An 18,305-nucleotide genomic window follows, 5' to 3' on the forward strand; every position below is an offset into this window, starting at 1 on the left:
TTATTTATTTATTTATTTATTTATTTATTTTATTTTTATTATTATTATTTTTTAAGTTGTGGATCTTACTTTATTTTTTCAGCCCGGGCCCTTTCAGGCCTCCTTTCTTTTGCTGCTTGCTGCCGCCTCTTAGAACCACAGGTCTTAATCACTGGCTCAGTTCTTAACCCCTGGCTTCTCCCCCCAGATGCGCCGGAGACAGGAGGAGACATTTCTCTATGTCTCTGGAATGTTTCCAGGCAGAAAGATGCCCCCTGAGCTGGCGGGGCTCCCGTCTCCCACACCGGGCCTCCAGATTCTGTCCGAGTCCCCTCCTCAGAAACCAGAAGCCCTTTTCTAGGGAAGTGGGCTCAGCATCTGAGAATCTGAGCACGAGAAGTCTCCTTGGGAGTCATTTCCTGGATCCTGCCCCTCCCTTCTCAGGTGGGGAAGCAGGTCCCTGCAGGGGTGCGTGGTGACATAAAGAGAAGGTGGAGTGAGACCTGAATGGAAGTCTCGGGTCTCCGGAGCCTGGGGTCTTGCCCCGCGCACACCTCCCTTTAGCTTTGGGCCTTGCCTCTGACAATGCTCAGTGGGGTGCACAGACGCACCCCTGAAGTGAGGTTTGCCCTGCAGGGCATGGTTCTGTATTCTTTCACAATGTTTTAGTCATTAACTCAGAAGTAGAAGCCTTTTCTTTGCCAACGGGGGCTTCCCCCTTTGCTTCCTTCCAGGAAACGTTGGCCTGGTTACTCTGGTTTGGGGAGCCTTCCTTTTCCAAGCCGGCAGACTGGGTCCCAGGCTTGGTCCCATCTCCCGCCCCCAAATGGCCAGGTCTGCCGGATTCTGGTGTGAGGCCACTTGTACTGCTGCATAGGAGACAGATGCTAAAACGGGGCCCCACCTGAGCCCCAGTGCACCCCATCCGAAAGGGAGGCAGGCCTGGGCTCTTCCCCCAGGCACAGATTCAGACCTGGCTCCTCCCTGCATTTGGGGTTTGGGACACCGCCTCAGTCCCGAGTGTCTTTGTGTGAGCTCCAGTGCCCCGGGTGGCTGGGTCACTGATGTGCCTCCCCCTCTGCCCCTCCCCATTTTCTCTTCCCTTTAGGTCCTGGCCTGGCCTTCATTGCCTACCCAAAAGCTGTGACAATGATGCCGCTGCCCACGTTTTGGTCCATTCTCTTTTTTATTATGCTTCTCTTGCTTGGACTGGATAGCCAGGTATGTCCAGATCAAGGGGACGCTGTACAGAGGGAGTGCCCGGGGGAGTGTGGTTCTGGGAAGGTGCCCTTCATCGTGCCGTGTGTGACACCGTCACTCCCTTCCCGCCCTCCCATCAGACTTGCACCAGCTTCAGCCAACAAGGGTTCCTCTAAGACCCCAGGGGTAGAAAAGGCCTCAGGGCAACAGGAGGAGGACGTCTGCCCCAAAGCTCGGGTCTTTGGCCCCAGCAAGGGGACAGTGCCTGCCAAGCTGTCACTGATTGTCCTAAGTGCAGCCAGAGAAGCCCAAACCACACATGGTGTTCTGTGATTCCTGGCGCATGTGAGTAGCGTCCCACGGAGTGAAACCATGATCTTCCAGTGCTGGGGAGCCTCGCTCAGGCCCACCCTGTCCTCTGGCCAGCTCAGCTTCTGCCCTCCCAAGGCACGACTCCATCTATACCAACACTATTTTCCTGCACTTCTGAACCCCTGTGTCCCGCCCCTCCAGGGCTCAGACCTCCATGGGGTGTGTCAGTGAGAGCCAACCAGGGGCTGAGACTGGCTTCGGAGTAATAGTTCCAAGCCCCCATGCTGTATGACATTGGGCACATTCCCTCCCCTCGCTGAGACTCTGTTTTTCTCATCTCGTAAATGGGTGTGATTATACCCACGTTGCCTTGTATGAAGTACCAGGCACAGTGCCTGATACAGAGCAGCACGTGGTGCTTGGAAAACGGAGTTCTCTTGGAGATATGTGTATTTTCCTTGGGGTTGTCTCAAGATGACAGTTGAGAGGGCAGGCGTGATCCAGGAGTGGAGAGTTAGGATGCGCAGGGTGGGCTGGTGGTATGCCCAGACCAGAGCCCTGCACACGGTGCCACCACCCCGGGGCCGTCATCTGAGGTCCATCGCTGAAAGGCAGGCACTTTGCGGCCTTCTGTGTGGTCTGGGTATCTGGCTGCCTCATGGGAAACCTTTGGTCCAGAGGCCTGCTGCCAGTTCAGGAGAGGGCTTCACTGCCCACCCCATGGGCAGCAGCCTCAAAGTCGCTGCCCAGGGTGAGTCCCTGTGGACTCAGAACCAGATAGGAGGAACGTCTTAGAAGGTCAGGCAGAGGAGAGGAGGCAGTCTGCCAGCAAGATCAAGAACAGAGTGAAGGATTTGGCAGGACGGGGACCAGGATTAGCAGAGAAGACAGAGTGGAAACATTTGGGAGACTGAAAACAAAATACTTGTGTAGTTGTTGGTGGGCTTGAGCTATATAAACAGCAAGAGGAGTCCATTAATCATCTCTCGTTAATGAGTTTGGCCTTCGGAGGCCCCAAGCCAATGGCTTTTATAACTTCTTCCAAAGCTCTAAGTGAAAGCAAAAAACAAAAACAGAGAGTGGTTAATAAATGACAAAGCGTGACGTCTCCATGGGCCCAAAATGGGCCTCTTGGGCCAAGGAAGCTGCTTCCTGAGGGAGTGGAGGTGGTTTATATTAAATTTTCTCCCTGGGAGGCAGGTGGGGCCTGGCTGGCGAGGCACACCTCTGAGCCAGGCCTCATGGCGGCCAACGGGCTCAGGGAATCTTGGTGAGCTCTCCAAGCCAGCCTCAGAGGGAGCTGGCACCCTTTCCACTCAGAACCTGGAACTCAGGGCTCAGAGCCCTTTAAATGACCTGCCTAATTGATATCCCACGAAGGGCATGAGTAGGATTGGAACCCAGGGAGCTAGGACATAATGTCTCAGGGGTCTGATGGCCTAGGTTGGAATCCCTCCTTTGCATCTATTTGCTAAATGTGAGCTCGCAGATGGTGGGGGGGGGGAAGGTTTTGCAGATGCTGGTGACCGCCTCACGCCCCACCAGCACCGTGATATAGTCAGAGCGCTGTCCTGCGAGGTGTTTCTGTGGGCAAGTCTTCATGTCGGGCTTTTTATGTACGTGTGTGGCAAAATACACAACATGAAATGGACCATCTGAACCATTTTTAAGCATGCAGTTCAGCGGTATGAAGTACATTCACGTTGTTGTGCGACCATCGTCGCCACCTGCCCCCGGAACCTTTGTGTCTTCCTAAAACGAAGCTCTGTCCCCATTAAATACAACTCCCCATTCCGGGGCCCTTTCCCTGTCCTGTTTATATATATATATATATATATATATATATATATATATATATATATATGTAAACTCTTTAGTCTGTAGTGTCTCTACAGCTGGGTACAACTGTTGCCCTGTAGAGCCAAGAAAACTGAGGCTGAGCAAGAACAAGGGATCGGCCGAGGCCACGCACAGCTGGTTTCAGGAATGGGCTTGGTTCTGGGGCTACCCATTCCCTGACCTGCTAGTTCATCCCTCCTGGCCTTATCTTGGAGTTCCCCCCAAATAGCTTCCTCTCATGGAAGTGCAGAGACCCATAGCCAACCTCAGGCAGAGGCCTCTCACCGATGGAGTGTGCCCCCCCGACCCCAGGATGTCTGGCATCTGCAGGAAGCACTCTTTGACTTAGGGACCACTGCGTATTTCTTGGTGAGATGGGGTGGGGGTGGCATGCACGTGGAGGCAGATGCTTGCACGAGATAACAAGCAGCACTGGTGGAGGAGAGAGCTGGCCCCCATCTCCCTGGAGCTCACTCATCCCCTGACATGGGTTTGCAGCAATCACCCAATTACCAGCTTACTCTTGTGATTTCACATCTTTGTCCGCCTCCCTGCCGAGCAGGCAAGACCTTCCCATTTTACAGGGGAGACAGACGGACATTTGGAGAAATCAGGGTCACATAGCTGTTAAGTGAGGGAGGTCTGAAGAGGCCGGTGGAGCAGGGCTGAGGGCTGGGGCTGGCATTCTCCAGAAATGGAAGGGAGCTTGGAAATGAGGGGCGTGTGCTGGTGTTGACCCTGCCCCACAGTGACACCGGACCTTCCTGCCTTTAATTTCCCCATCTCAAAAAGGAAAGAACCTTTGTCTTTAACTCCTTTTGAAGCTTAATGTTTGGGCCGCAGGTTTGCTGTAATTCAGTGGTAATTTAAGTTGAAAACTCTGTGGCTGACACATCAGTCCGAGGTCAAAACATCAGCCCCTCCTCTTTGGGCCCCTTTCAAGAGCCTCTCGCTCCTCTTTTCCCTGAATTCCTGGCAACAAAGGATCATTTCTCCAGCCCCTCTCAGCCATGAAAGGGATTCGCTCCCGGTTTGTATCCCTTGATCCTCCTGTGATGCATCCCAAAGGAATAAGTGGTGGGATCTCTCTTGTAGGAATGCTGGGGAAACATCCTTCCCAAATGCCTCTCGGATGAAAGAATAGAAGGGTCAAGGCTTTAGCTTTTCGACTTTTAAAGGAATCAGACAGACCGGCCTTGGAGGGTATGTTGGCTGGCAAAGCATTTTGGCAGTAGTCACCCAAATGTAAACTGCTTCTACGTGCCCTTCGGTCCTGAAGCTTCATTTCTAGATTGTGCTCCGGATGCTTCTGCCCCAAAGATAGAGGTAGAGGAGGAGTCTTTGCCCAGACCAGTAGCCGCAGAAGGGTGGAACCCGTCCATCGGGCACTGGTTACATCCATGACAATAAGCGTCCACAGGACAGAGTTTCCTGCTGCATTTTAACAGAGGCAGCTCTCCATGTAATGATCTGGCTCCGTCTCCAAGTTATATGTTAGAAAGATTTAGAAAGATTGAGAATCATCCTAACACATTACCCAAGGAAGGGCCCCTTCAATGGGTTTCCTTACCTTTGGGAGCCCAGGGACGGGTTCCTGGGGTCACAGTTAGCATGTGGCTCACACACGTGGGCGCTTAGGTGTGCAGGATATCCTCGTGGATCCACGTTCCCCACAGAGCTAAAGCCATTGTGTGAATCTGATGGGGAAATGGGGGTCCAGACTTGCCCTGAGTTACCCATTCATTCTTCATGTGTCCACTGAGCAACCACATGTGCCTAGCCCACCTGGGCACTCCAGGCCCAGAGACGAGGGGGCACTGCCCTTGGTGTCAGAAAGGACCAAGACCAAGATGGGGGGAGGTGTTTGTGCCAATAGCTATGTGCCAGCAAGTGTGAGAAGGTGAGGGTCAGCATGAGCTTCAGAGAAGTGGTCATTCTTGAGTGAAGTCTTAAATGACAAGGGAAAGGCATTCTGAACCAAAGACACAGACGTGCGGGATATTTGGAGGACTGTGTGTGGCCCACCGTGGCTAGACCGGCCGGCGGGGCTCCCCAGGCAGAGTTCAGGAGACCACGTTCACACATTTGGTCTTGACCCCGCAGGCTACTCCGTGAGTGCCAGGAGTCTCCTCTCTGAGCAGAGGGGAGGTGCTGGGCATCTGGGACTCAACCACTCTCTTCTCCTCCGCAGTTTGTTGAAGTCGAAGGACAGATCACGTCCTTGGTCGATCTTTACCCATCCTTCCTAAGGAAGGGTTTCCGTCGGGAAATCTTCATCGCCTTCATATGTAGCATCAGCTACTTGCTGGGGCTGGCGATGGTGACGGAGGTAGGTGGCTTTCTCACCTGGCCCGAGGGACCTCCTCTTGCAGGGCTCTTGGTGACCTACACATGCTCCAAAGACCAGTCCAAGGCTGTACTGCCCCTCCTCCCGCTGGTGGAGGCAGTGGCTAGGCTGTAGCACCGAGATGGGATATCTCCTGGCCCCACCCAGTTCAGGGATCCCACCCTGCCCAAGGGACCTGGCCTACATTTCGGGCAGCAGGAGACAGCTCAGGACCCAGCAGTTGACCCAGACTTCCCAACCCTCTCTCCTGTTACCATGGCAACACCTTGGCCACCCCCGGCCCTCCGTCTCTCCCTCGTCCCAGGATGCCTGGGAGAGAGGTGCTTCAGCCGAAATCCATTTTGATGGCAGCTCTTTTCACCCACGACTGTGCCACAGCCCTTCTCAGGCCCGGAGGGGAGGTGGAGACATTCAAAAAGATAAACGCAGACCTCCTGGTAGATACCACCACGGTGCTGGGCCTGTGTGGTCGGCAGGGAGTGTGCACTGTTCAGAGGGTGGGCGGGGGCCCTGGGGAGGCTCCATCCAGAAGGGGAAAAAGATGCAGGAGCAGCACAGTGTCTAAGGCAGAGGTGGGCCAGCTGTCTAAGAAGAGGCAGCAGAAAAGAAAGATTCTTGCGCCAAGATAAACATGGAAGCCTGGCATAGGCCTGGGGCCTGCTGTCTTATGCCCCCCTCCCCACCTACCACCCCTCATTCTCCAGCAAATCACTGCATTTGCTCCCAGACTCCGTTCAGGTTTCACATCACCACTTTTTCCTACTGGAAATGCAAATGACTGTTTCTCTAGAAATGTCTTTAAGAAACACACACACACGCGCACACACACGCACACACACGCATGCGCCAAAGGCAGATCACAGCTCCACACTGAGCAGTTGGCTTTCACTGAAGTATCCTCTGTTGGCCCCGGTTAGTTTTCAGCACCTGCTTCCGGAAACCCATCGTTTTTACTGAGGAAAACATCTTTGCTTTCATTTTCCTGTGTGTATTTGTGTGTGTTTTAAGATTTTATTTTCTTAAGTAATCTCTGCACCCAGCGCGGAGCTCGATCTCAAAACCCCAAGATCAAGAGTCGCACGCTCCACCGACTGAGCCAGCTGGGCGCCCCTGTGTGTCTGTGCTTGTTAACTAATCTGTCAAACATGAAGTTGAGCATCTTTCTACACATGTATCTAGTCATCATAGTCTGTGCCCATTTTCCTCTTGGGTTTTCTATTTCTTACTGATCTGTCAAAGCTCTTTATATATGAAGGGAATTGGATAGCAAATAACAAGTCAACCTTCTCTGGTTTTTTTTCTTCATAGGGTGGCATGTATGTGTTTCAACTCTTTGACTACTATGCAGCTAGCGGTGTATGCCTTTTGTGGGTTGCATTCTTTGAATGTTTTGTTATTGCCTGGATATATGGTGAGTACGGACTTTGGCATATACTCTCTCAAGTCTCTTCTTTGGGTCTCTGTATTTAGAAGCTTCCAAAACAGAATTCGAAGGGGAATTCACTCTGAGTTGAACACAAAGGCTTTCCCTACTTGGCATTTTCCCCTCAAGGCTTCCCCTTTTGTACAGAAATAATATCGTTGTGGCCACATGACATATTCTCCCCATGCTAAAGGTGCAGGGTGTGACTGTATGTTTTGAGAAACACAGAATTTGTCTGTGTAGGGGGGGGTCTATCTATGAGTTACTGCTCTGGGACCCGGACATGGTCTATTTTAATCCTCTTGAGACCTTGGATTGGCCACACCAGGATTTGGGGGCTGCCTAAGTTTGCCTAAAAAATATACGATGCCCAGTTACATTTGAGTTTCACATAATTTCAGATGAACATCTGCCACTCTTGGATCTATGTGATGTTGAGCAGCAGGGACCTTGAGCAGACCCCCGAGTTCCCCTCGTGGCCCTTGAGCCCCTGCTGTGCAATTCCCAGGGCAGATGCTGGCGTTGGACACAGTGTCACTCTCTGTCTCCCTCCGTCTCTCCTAGGCAGCGATAACCTTTATGACGGTATTGAGGACATGATTGGCTACCGGCCTGGGCCCTGGATGAAGTACAGCTGGGCCGTGGTCACTCCAGTTCTCTGTGTTGTGAGTTCTGCCCTGCCTGGCTTGTGGGTGCTAGCCTTTTGTCCATGGGGCTTGACCTTATCACCTGCTGAACCATTTTTTGCTCAGCACCTGCCAAGCACTGGCCTGTAACAAGCCCAGTGACACCTCTGCCTGGGAGAGGTGAGGCAGCAGGCTGCTCCCAAAAGTTCCTTGAGATGAGTTTTGAAGAATAAGTAAGAGCTTGTCAGGAAGAGAAAATAGAAAGAGCATTCCTGGCAGAGGAACCAGCCTGGGCCGTGCAAAGGCAAGGCGTTGCGGAAGAGGAAGGTGTGTCGGGGCATGCATGTCGAGAAATTCAGGGGGTCCACAACAAAGCACATAACCTTTCCCCAAGCCCTTCTGGAGCTCGTGAGCTCAGTTTGGGTCACTGATCAAATTGAGGGGCCTTTAGGGTGTCAAATGGAGAGAGGTCATGGACACTGGAAGTGAGGTGTTTCCATGGCAGGGTGGGAGTTGTGTCCAGAAAGGGGAAGTCCCAGCAAAGAGATGCTCTGGACTCTCCCAAGAACAAGGAAGCTTCGTACCCACCCAGGACTCAAGGGCAGTGATGTGCCACATTCCTCTCCCCCCGCCCCCCACCCCCGTGCCAGGTTTCCCTTGCCCGCCATCTTGGAATGCAGGTGAGAGCATGCCCAGACACTCCATTTCAATCTTTTCCCCAGAGGTTCTGGCAGAAGGGAAGTCCTCTTCTTCCCTGTCATTATTTGAAACCACTTGTGAGCTTTGGAGCTAATTGCAGGGGAAGACATCTGCTAGGCCATTCTTGGCTCGTGCCATGAGGCGCACAAATGGCAGAAATGTTCCTTGCGTTTAGGAACCAGGTGCTGAGGGATGAACGGGCCCTCCCCTCAGTGAGCCTGCTCTCAGGGCCAGAATAAATCAACACGGCCGTGAACTCGCAGTGTGCACCTCCCTTCTCTTGGGGCCCTGGTTTCCCCCGTTTGTCATGGCAAGGAGGCTCTGCAGTGAGAGGCGAGTGACAGCCGACAACCTTAGGTTTGCTGTCATTTAGTATGGCTGTGGCCTTCTCATCTGAGGTGCATGTTTTCCCCACAAAGTGCAATAAGCTGTAGCAACCAGCAGCCGCAACAACTGGCAAGCTTATCGTGGGAGATGAATTTAGTTGGGTTCAGAGCCCGTGTTCTTGTCCTCACTCGACAGTGGTTTGTGAGCACCTCCTGTCACCACTCCGTCCCTCCCTGAGATGAGGGAGGGGGTAGATCAGAGGTAGGCTGTATCCCCAGGCGGTGGGATGAGGTCACCCTGGTGGAAAGAGGAATGTGAAGGGGCAGGTACCCAGCTTCCTCGTGCTGGGAGAGCCCAGAGCAGCGCTCTCCTGGGCCCCATCCCGATCTAAGCTACACCCCACCCTTAGGGATGGAAGCAACAACAGGGCCAGGCAAACGGTAGTTGCCCCCGGGAAAGTATCTGTAGCCTAATGCTCTCCCTTCCCCTGCCACCAATTCTGATTTATGTGGATTTGTCTTCCCGTCAAACCCCAGTTATTAGATAATGAAGATTTAAGTCCTTTTTACGTTGTGGATCCATCCAAGGCAATCCTGGGTCATATATGAGATGCTATAATTTTGAGCAGAAACAAGCCCTGGGCTCTCCCAGCCAGCCTTATGTGCTCTTCTCAGGGAAATGTGGACTTTGCACAGGCTTTGGGGCTCAGAGCTCACCGCACCCCACCGTTCATGGATACTGATGGCCACTGGCCACTGGCTTGGGCTTGGGGCTGGACACACCCCCACAGGGCAAGACCCAGGTCTGCACCCTGTCCTGGGGGTCAGGGATGGAGATGGGTGAGTGGGGGAAGGGAGGAAAGGCTTTCACCCATGCAGCTAACATTTATTATGCACCTGCTGTGTACATCTGGAGCTGCACCAGGTGTTAGAGAAACAGGGGAGCAAGAGAGACGTCCTGCTTGCCCTCGCCGATTCAGTTAGGTCGGGGGAGCATGTGTGAAGAAGTAATTATAACCGTATGCTTTCTGGGAAGGAAAGCTATGGTCACCTGACAGAGTCCGGGCAGGGCCTGGACACGTAAGACGAAGACAGGACCATTCGAGCTAAATGAGGATGGAGGGTAAGGGCTCGAGTCAAGAGAACAGCCTGTTCTAAGGCCCCAGGGCACGCAGCTAAGGAGCTGGAAGGATCTCAGGACAGCTGGAGTGCGGACATGGAGAGGGGGTGGCAGGCTGGTGAGGGGTGAAGGGGCACAGCCCTTGGCTAACGTTGCTGGCCGGACTGAGGGATTTGGACTGGATCCTGAAGGCACTGGGGGACCACGGAAGGGTGTTGAGCAGGGAAGTGACGTGGTCAGGTTTGCCCCAGGGGAGGTCCTCAGGCAGCCGAGTGAGGAAGGGCATAAGGCCCCTTGAGTGGGCCCTGCCCTGCTCCTAGAGCCCCCTGCTCCTGATGCCAGGCCCCCCCCTGACTGCCCCATCTCTCTCCACAGGGATGTTTTATCTTCTCTCTCGTCAAGTACGTACCCCTGACCTACAACAAAGTCTACGTGTACCCCACCTGGGCCATCGGGCTGGGCTGGAGCCTGGCCCTGTCCTCCATGATGTGCGTCCCCTTGGTCATGGTCATCCGCCTCTGCCAGACGGAAGGGCCGTTCCTTGTGGTGAGCACGTGGGGCCGAGGCTGGATATGGGGGGTGCGGGAGGGCGAGAAGGGAGAGGGTGAAAGCCAGCCACTGGCTGTCGGCTGTTCCATTTGCTGTGTGACCTTGGGCACGTCGCTTGCGCTCTCTGGGTCCTAAGCCCGTCGCCTGCCCCCTGGAGGGGTTGAGGTTGTCAGCAGGCATGTGGGGAAACAGGAACAAAAACAGTTCACATGGACGAAGGCTCTGGTGACATTCAGAGCAGAACTGTGGCAGGGCGAGGAATTTGCCAAGCAGAGAATGAGAAGTGGAGGGGTGTGACGCTTGGTACGTTCACAGGGAAGGACATGTGATAGCGTTTGGGCAGCAATGACATGTTCTGAGGGGGGCAGGTGAGTGATGAAGCTTGAGAGGTGACAGTAGCTTTGCATGTCAGGCTAAAAGGTAGGGCTTTATCCTGGGAACAGTGGGGACCGTGGTGCTGAAGCAGTAAGACAGGAGACAAGGAGCTGGGAAGGAAGCCTGAGCTCTACCCAGAGGCCTTCTCTTACCCTGGAGCCATGTTCTGGATAAGCCCGGCCCATGCTGGTGTCCCCTTCCCCAGATCTGTGGCCCCATCTGCTGCCTGAGACAGGCCCTCAGTCCTCCAAGCTTCTGTGCCTGCCAGTCTCCCACCCCGAGGTCCCCTCCTTACCACCAACCCCTCAGAAATTTCTCTAACAATACTGCAGATTCCAGGCTGTGGCAAAAACTGGGGCTCTTTCCAAGAAATCCTTTTCTTAGAATCTCCCTTAACCTTTGGGCTTGGGCCAGCTCCAAGACTACACTGTTTTGTTCTGGACTCTTTTTATTGTTATTCTCTTAAAAATCTGGAGCCAGGATGTCCTGGGGCCCTGGCTCCCCCTTGGGCTGGGCCGGTTTCCTTGTGGGCAGAGGAATGGCCTGGAGGTGGTGTTGGTGGGGGGAGAGGGGTGGCTGGGCAGAAGGCACCAGCCTTCCCTAGACAGAGGAAGCAGGCCAGGGTGTGCCTGGGAGGAAAACATGAAGCCACGAAGCCGGGGTCTGTCTGAGCTGGGGTAGCCCTTGGGCCCTTGAGGTGTTCCTGCAGCGTCGGACCCATTGTAATTTCTCAGAGGACACAGGGAAGGACCCCAGCACTCAGCCAGAATGCTGATAGGACCTATCGTTTGTGAAAATCCTGAAATACAGGGTCTGGGGACAGATCTGTGATCGCTATGCTCCTGAGCCCTCCACATGTCCCTTTCCCCCCCTCCCCCCCCCCCATTACCTCTTGCAAACCCAGCCCCTCCCTGGGAATATCCAGAATGTCCCTACTGCCCAGAAACTAACGGGTTAATTGGGGCAGAGCAGACAGTCTTGGATGTTTGTTCCAATTGGTCTCTGCCCACAGCAGCCACATATTTCAACCCTGGGGGACACCTTGCACTAACTTGTGTCCCTTCAAAGCCTAATTTTAAAATATTGTTCCATCCCAAGTTCAGAGGTTTGATGAGAATGGGTTTTGGCAGGGTGGGGGGGGGGCGGGGAGGGAAGGAGGGTGTGGAGGGGGGGAGGAGGAGAGTGTGGGTGAGGCCTCTTCCCAAACTTGCACCTCACGGTTGCCTCCAAGCCAGGTGGATAGCCAAAGCGCCGTCCTATGAAGGCATTTGAGCCACCATCCATCTGTTTGTCACGTGCCCCTCGACCTCCCGTCTGCGCTCCCAGCCATGAGCTTCTCCCTGAGCCACATTTGTAAACTGAGAGCTCCGTCCCGGGGTGACTCCCCTTCTGTCCGCACCTCCCAGATACGTGGAGTCCTGGGTGGCTGTCTGGCATTGCTTGCCTCTCGTCCCACCTTCTGGGCTTACAGCTGTATAGAGAGGCAGCATGATGGCAGGGAGCCGAGCCTGCTCTCCTGCTGGCCCTCCGTCCCTTACCCTTTCTGTGGGGCCTCCAGGCTGGTTCCCCCAGAACCAGGCGGGGAACCTGGGCAAGGGAAGGACTCACTCGGGGCCAGGAGGGACCTGGAGAAGGCGATCGAAAGTTGCAGCAGGCAGCCATGTGCTCAGCTCTGGCCTGCTGTTACTAGTTGCCAGATCTTGCAAGGTTTTAAGAGCAGATGGAAATTAAATTTAGATTTTTCGAGTGAAATATGGTAGCTCTTGGGGCACCTGAGTGGCTCAGTCAGTTAAGCGTCTGACTTCAGCTCAGGTCATGATCTCGCGGTTTGTGAGTTCAATCCCTGCATTGGGCTCTGTGCTGACAGCTCGGAGCCTGGAGCCTGCTTCCAATTCTGTGTCTACCTCTCTCTGCCCCTCCCCAGCTGGCACTCTGTCTCTGTTTCTCTCAAAAATAAATAAATGTTTAAAAACATTTTTTTAAAAAAGAAATGAGCTATGGTAGCTTTTAATAAGCAGCTTAAAAATTGTAATATACGTAAGTTGAATGTAAATGTCTAAAGAGAGGATTTTTTTTATTCACAGCTGCTTCCTATTTAAGTCTTTGAGTAGACACTTGGCAGGGGAAAGCTGGCGGTCAGGAGCCCTGAGTTCCAGTCCCAAATCCTCTGTGGGTCCCTCACTGCTTCTATAATCAGGCAACCAGACAGAAGGGTGAAACTCGTCCTGTCCCAAAGTGATGGGACAACTCTCATGAAGTCCAATCTCCGGTCCCTCTCTGAGGACCTCAGACACGAGCGGTGTCTCTGAGCCCCCAGCAGGGAGAACTAGATACCTGCAAGAGAACGGGAGGGCCGTGCAAGAAGGCAGGAAATGAAGTTTACAGGTGGCTGAGGAGTTGGGGGTTTCTCCTTGGGGAAGGTAGGAAGCCAGGGGAGGCTCATAACCGTCTTCCTACATCGGGCATACAAATTGCAGAAACTCAGCTGCTTTGCAAGTCAGAGAAATCTGGGGATGGGGATTACAAGGAGGCAGATTTCAGCTTCGTAGGAGAAAGAAGTCGGAGCCAGGCGGTATGAGTCCCCCTGTCCCTGAGGTGTGCAAGCAGGGGTCGGCCAAGGAAACTATTGACGGGAATTCCACCCTCATTCAGGGCCCCGAGGGACCTTAGAAGAAGCACCTTAGTTCAGCCCCTTCATTTGCTAGTGGATGAAATGGGAGGTCCAGAGAGGGGGTTAGTTTGCCAAAGGCCAAACAGCGCACTGGCCGGGCTCGGAGGGGATAGACGGCTGTGGTGAAGAGGGGAACTAGGACGCCTGACTTTCCTCTCTGCTCCCACCCTCTTCCTTCTCCAGAGACTCAAGTACCTGCTGACCCCGAGGGAACCCAACCGCTGGGCCGTGGAGCGCGAGGGAGCTACGCCCTACAGCTCCCGCCTGGCCGTGAACGGCGCTCTCATGAAACCGACCCACATCATAGTAGAGACCATGATGTGAGCTCTCGGGCGCTCGGGCGGACGGGCTGCTTCCCTGCTGTTTACTAACATTAGATTCTCATAGGACCAGGTTTACAGAGCTTTCTATTTGCACTAGGATTGTTTTTTTTAATTGTCACAGAAAATGTTACTCTGTGTGCGTGCGTGCGTGCGTGCGTGTGTGTGTGGTATCGTGTGTATGTGTTTTTTGTTTTGATTTGGGGATATTTTATACAAAACGGAAAACCCACCGGCGGATGTCCGGGGCGAGGCAGAGTTTTCATATTGAATTAGATGTATTTTATGGGAACTTGGTAAATTTTTCTTTGTATTTTTTTTTTTTTTTACATATAACTATATATACATTTAGAGATTGTCATACACTTTTACCACTTGAATCGATCTTGCCAGCAACAGATCTCGTTTTCAAAAGCAATTCTTCGGTGCTTGTATAGCTGGCAGAAAGTTCTGCCCCCAAAAACACAGGGTGGAATTTTCCTGGACGGGAGACCCATTTTAAAGGTGTAGTACCTTCCCAGCCTGGTTCAGATAGAAGCATACAGCAGAGGGGACGCCCCACCAGCCGGCCTGACCCCGAGGGGCTAGAGAAAGGAGGGCCACAGGGAGAGGTTTCATTACACTTGTCTTAGCCAAGAAGAGAGATGCCAAAATAGTGAATCAACGCCTCCAGTCAAGGGACTGACTTACAGCTGACAGGTGAGGCCTTACAGCCAAAGTCTGATTCTCTAGAAACCGTTGCACCAAGAGCAAAATCCCGGCTGTTATTTTGAGATGGAGGGTGGATAGTCAGAAGGACTGTCAGATCGATTGTCAGAACCATTCATCGGAGCGGGGGCAGTAAGAGCTCCCAAGAGGGTGCTGGTGAGGATGGAACCCCGACATTCAGGAGGCCTCGGGAGGCTGCGGTCCCACGGCTTCCCAGCTAGAGTTCGAGGCCGGCATTGCGGGAGCCGCCAGCGGTCTCAGGGCTCCGACCCTCACACGGATGGGTCCGTTGCGTTTTAATGGGGTTCTATCAGGTTCTGGCCGGCCCCCCGCTGACCTCTCTCGCAGCTGCCTGTAGGAGAGAAGCATGATGTATTTGGTGAGGGATGAGGGGTGAGCCAGTGGACCAAAGGGTGTGGGCCCAGGCGTTCAGAGAGGCCTGGTGTCAGGGAGGGGTGCTTTTCTTTCCTCAGCAATCCACACTCAGCTCTGTCCTCGTCTCCCAGGGGCTGGGAAACTCCCGACACGCTCCCGGCTCAGGGCTGCCCCAGCTCCTAGCTGGGAGTGCCAAGAGTGCTTTTGGAGCCTCCCTGGATCTTTGACTTGGGCGAAGTGCTCCCAAACCCTCCTCCCCGTTCAGGCAGAAGAGCAGCCCTTGGTGGTGACTCGGGAGATGGTGAAACTCTTCACAACTCCTGCGGTAGCTGGTGTTAGATACACACTATGTGGGGACCGAGGAGAGGAGGTGAGAGGGCATTTTCTAGAAGGGTGGGATTGTTCAGGGGGCTGGCACCCCAGAACTGGCTTACCCAAGAGCCTGTCTTCTCTGAACCAGGAGGGAAGGTACTCCACCTTTAAAATCCCGAGACGGACACGTCTCCGCCCCAGCCCCCATTTGGACCTAAACTGTGCCATTTAAACTGTCACCTCCAAGTTCAGAGTCTAAATACAACACGTTGTCACGCACAAATTACAGTGACGGCCTCGTGGGGCGTGGAGAGTGGTCCAGCTCGGGTTTTCGGAGCAGGGGCTCTCTGAATCCTGGAACCCTCTCCCCAGATTCGGGAGGGGAGGAGCCTCTGGGGTCCTAGGGGCAGAGGCAGTTCTGAACCTCTTCTCTTTGGCAAGCATCCACATTTCACTGTTTCCAAAGCGTATACTCTGCCAAACAATACCCAGTCCTATTCCAAACTGTTAACAATTCTGTGTTCCTGTTTCTCTATGTATTTATGGTTGCCGCTGTGTCTGATATGATTTTGTCAGGTTTTTTTCCCTAATTTTACCGAGTAGCAATGTGACCTGTTTTCCTTTGTCTCATGGAACTTAGTAAACTAACCACTGTCAACGATTGGGGACAGGTGACACGTGGGGTCGAGGGGGGCCTGGCGTGCTGTGGCTGCCTGGGCATTTTGTGGCCATTTCAGGCTACGACGTCTCCCCTCTGGTGAAAGGCTACAGTATTTTGGGTTGGTAGGCAAATTGCAACATTCTGGAAATGGCCTGGGAAAGGCCTCTCCTCTTATAAAATTCGCAGACCAAATTCTAGACCAAAGACACATGCAGACCAAGTCCCCAGGCCCCGCCTGGAAGGAAGGTCAGCCACTTTCCCCAAGCCCGCTCCTCGACAATCGCCCGGTGCACCTGTCTCCAATTGGACCCTCTTGTCTACTCCCCTCGCCCTTGTGTTTCCGCAGAACTTGGCTCTGTGAGTACAAGGTGTGATGGTGCGTGGCTTTTCTGTGTCTCCTCATAAAGGAAACCTGTCATTGGAGCTCATGACTCTGGTCCTCCTGTCTCTGGAGAACAGGCAGCCCGCCCACTCTCTGCCTTGGGATGGGTTAGAATTTCCAGTGCCCGCAGAGAGCCCAGCAGGCCAGCTCTGGAAGGGAAGCGAGGGAGGTGGTTAAAGAACTTGTTTTAGGATGCAGAAATGGGTAAGGGCCTCAGGATAAATCTCACCCGGGGAGATGCTTCGCCGGGCCTGGCATGGGCTGTGTTGGTCCCCGCAGTGGGCAGTCTTTCGTGGTCAGTGCCTCCCCGGTCAGCGCCCTTATAAAATGGGGGAAGAGCCGGGCTGTCTGGAGTCCGTCTGGCTGCAGGTTCTCCAAGGGGTGTGTGATGAGTGGCGCGTGCAGCTCCCCAGTGTTCTCCCTGAAGACCAAAGACGAGCCTTTATGAAAAAGGAAGCGCTCTGTCCCCCCAGCGTTCAGGGACGAGGGGAGCAGCACGCCCCGTCCTCTCACCATCCTAGGGCCAACTGGACCTCAAGCTGTGGCTCCGTGGGACCGACGACTGCCCTCCCTCTGGTAGGAGAGGTGGCACCCGTTCACCCTGGCCCTGCACCCAACAGCCCTCTGTGAGCTAGGAGCTGACCTCCCTATGGCACGTGAGGAAACTGAGGCCCAGTGAAGCCGGTTGGTGTGCAAGAGGCAGAATCCCTTAGGCAGGATTTAGCCTGAGGCCACGAGGGACATTCCCAGGCAGAGAAGTGAGTGGCCTTGGATGATTTCTGGGTGACACGGCCCCCTCTCTGTACCTCTGCTCCCCCATTCTTACCCCATATCCCAGCGCACCCCTAGAGAAGGTGGCAAAGTCCAAGGGGAGTGAGCCACCCTCAGCCTAGCACAGGGTGATCTTGTGTCATCTGGTGCCACTGCACAGTGGTCCGGGGCCCAGCCAGCATCTCCCCAGCACTGCCCCTCTGGTCGGGGAGATGCTCTGGGCAGCCAGGGCTAAAGGCAGACACTGCCTCCCTTCCCCTCCAGCCTCAGACACGGGCCAGGAAGGGACCCAAGAGAAACCCTGAGGTGGCTAGAGGTCCCATCCAGCCCCGAGCCCCAATGTCAGGCAGCCCCAGGCTGGGCTGTCCACGTGAATGCTATAAATAGCCCGGTGCAAAAATCCAACAGGCACAAACCAAACAACATCCCAGATATCAAAACGCAGAGAGGGGTGTGGGCAACCTGGAAGCCAGAGAACAGCATTTCCCTCGCCCCCAACGCCCTGTTAATGCCTGGCCCTCAGACTGCTCTTGTTTTAATCGGAAGCTATGTTTCATTGTTCTCTTGGTGGGTGTCACTACAGACGTGTTCTGACAGTTCCCTGAGGAATCTTGTTATATATTTGGCTTCCAATTGAGATGTTGGCTCCATTTCTTTCTCCCCCCCCCCCCTTATTTTTTACCCACTTAATTTTCGAATCCCTAGCAACTGTGACTCTGTATTTAGCACAAGAGAAAGCTGAGAACGTGGGTCTTGCCTCCTTCCAGAAATATGTCTGGCTCATCAGGACTTTTTTTTAAAACTTCAAAATATTTTTAAGATATTTTAAACTTTTGTAAAAAAAAAAAAAATCAACCAACGAGAGACTCTTCTGAGGAGGAATTTGTATTTGAATAAGATCCTTGGTGTGTAATTCAGTCTTGCAGTATACAAGCTTTTGTGTATAAATGTTTTATGATATGAATCCCTGTATTTTGCAGGGCTTTTCTTTTCCTCTTTTGCTTTTTAGATAAATATGTATATCGATATTTTAAATTCATCTTTGCTTTTTTTTTAGAGGAGTTTGTAATCACCTTATAACATGAAAATAAACATTTCCTTTTTAAAATCCAACACGTGTTCTGTGTTTTTCTTTTTTAATATTTTTTTTGAGAGTGTGCACATGTGCAAGCAAGTTGGGAGGGGGGCAGGAGCAGAGAGAGAGAGAGAGAGAGAGAGAGAGAGAGACAGAGAGAGAATCCCAAGCAGGTTCCACACTCAGCGCAGAGCCCGACTGGGGGCTCAATCCCAGGACCCGAGAGGATCATGAT

General features: G+C 53.3%; 1 protein-coding gene across 3 annotated transcripts in view; it reads left to right on the forward strand.

Moving 5' to 3' along the window:
• Positions 1 to 17,885, forward strand: part of SLC6A6 (solute carrier family 6 member 6) — an 88,233-nt gene extending 70,348 nt beyond the window's left edge. For all 3 annotated transcript variants that reach the window (XM_040491880.1, XM_040491881.1, XM_040491882.1), the window contains exons 10-15: positions 1,088 to 1,200; positions 5,522 to 5,659; positions 6,986 to 7,088; positions 7,665 to 7,765; positions 10,247 to 10,417; positions 13,650 to 17,885. In XM_040491880.1, coding sequence (XP_040347814.1) covers positions 1,088 to 1,200; positions 5,522 to 5,659; positions 6,986 to 7,088; positions 7,665 to 7,765; positions 10,247 to 10,417; positions 13,650 to 13,790 — 767 coding nt within the window. In that variant the 3' untranslated portion in view covers positions 13,791 to 17,885. The remainder of the gene's footprint in view (positions 1 to 1,087; positions 1,201 to 5,521; positions 5,660 to 6,985; positions 7,089 to 7,664; positions 7,766 to 10,246; positions 10,418 to 13,649) is intronic.
• Positions 17,886 to 18,305: the final 420 nt, after the last annotated feature.

Source organism: Herpailurus yagouaroundi, unplaced genomic scaffold, assembly GCF_014898765.1.
Source record: "Herpailurus yagouaroundi ecotype Mexico unplaced genomic scaffold, PumYag 183, whole genome shotgun sequence".
Taxonomy (NCBI): Eukaryota; Metazoa; Chordata; class Mammalia; order Carnivora; family Felidae; genus Herpailurus; species Herpailurus yagouaroundi.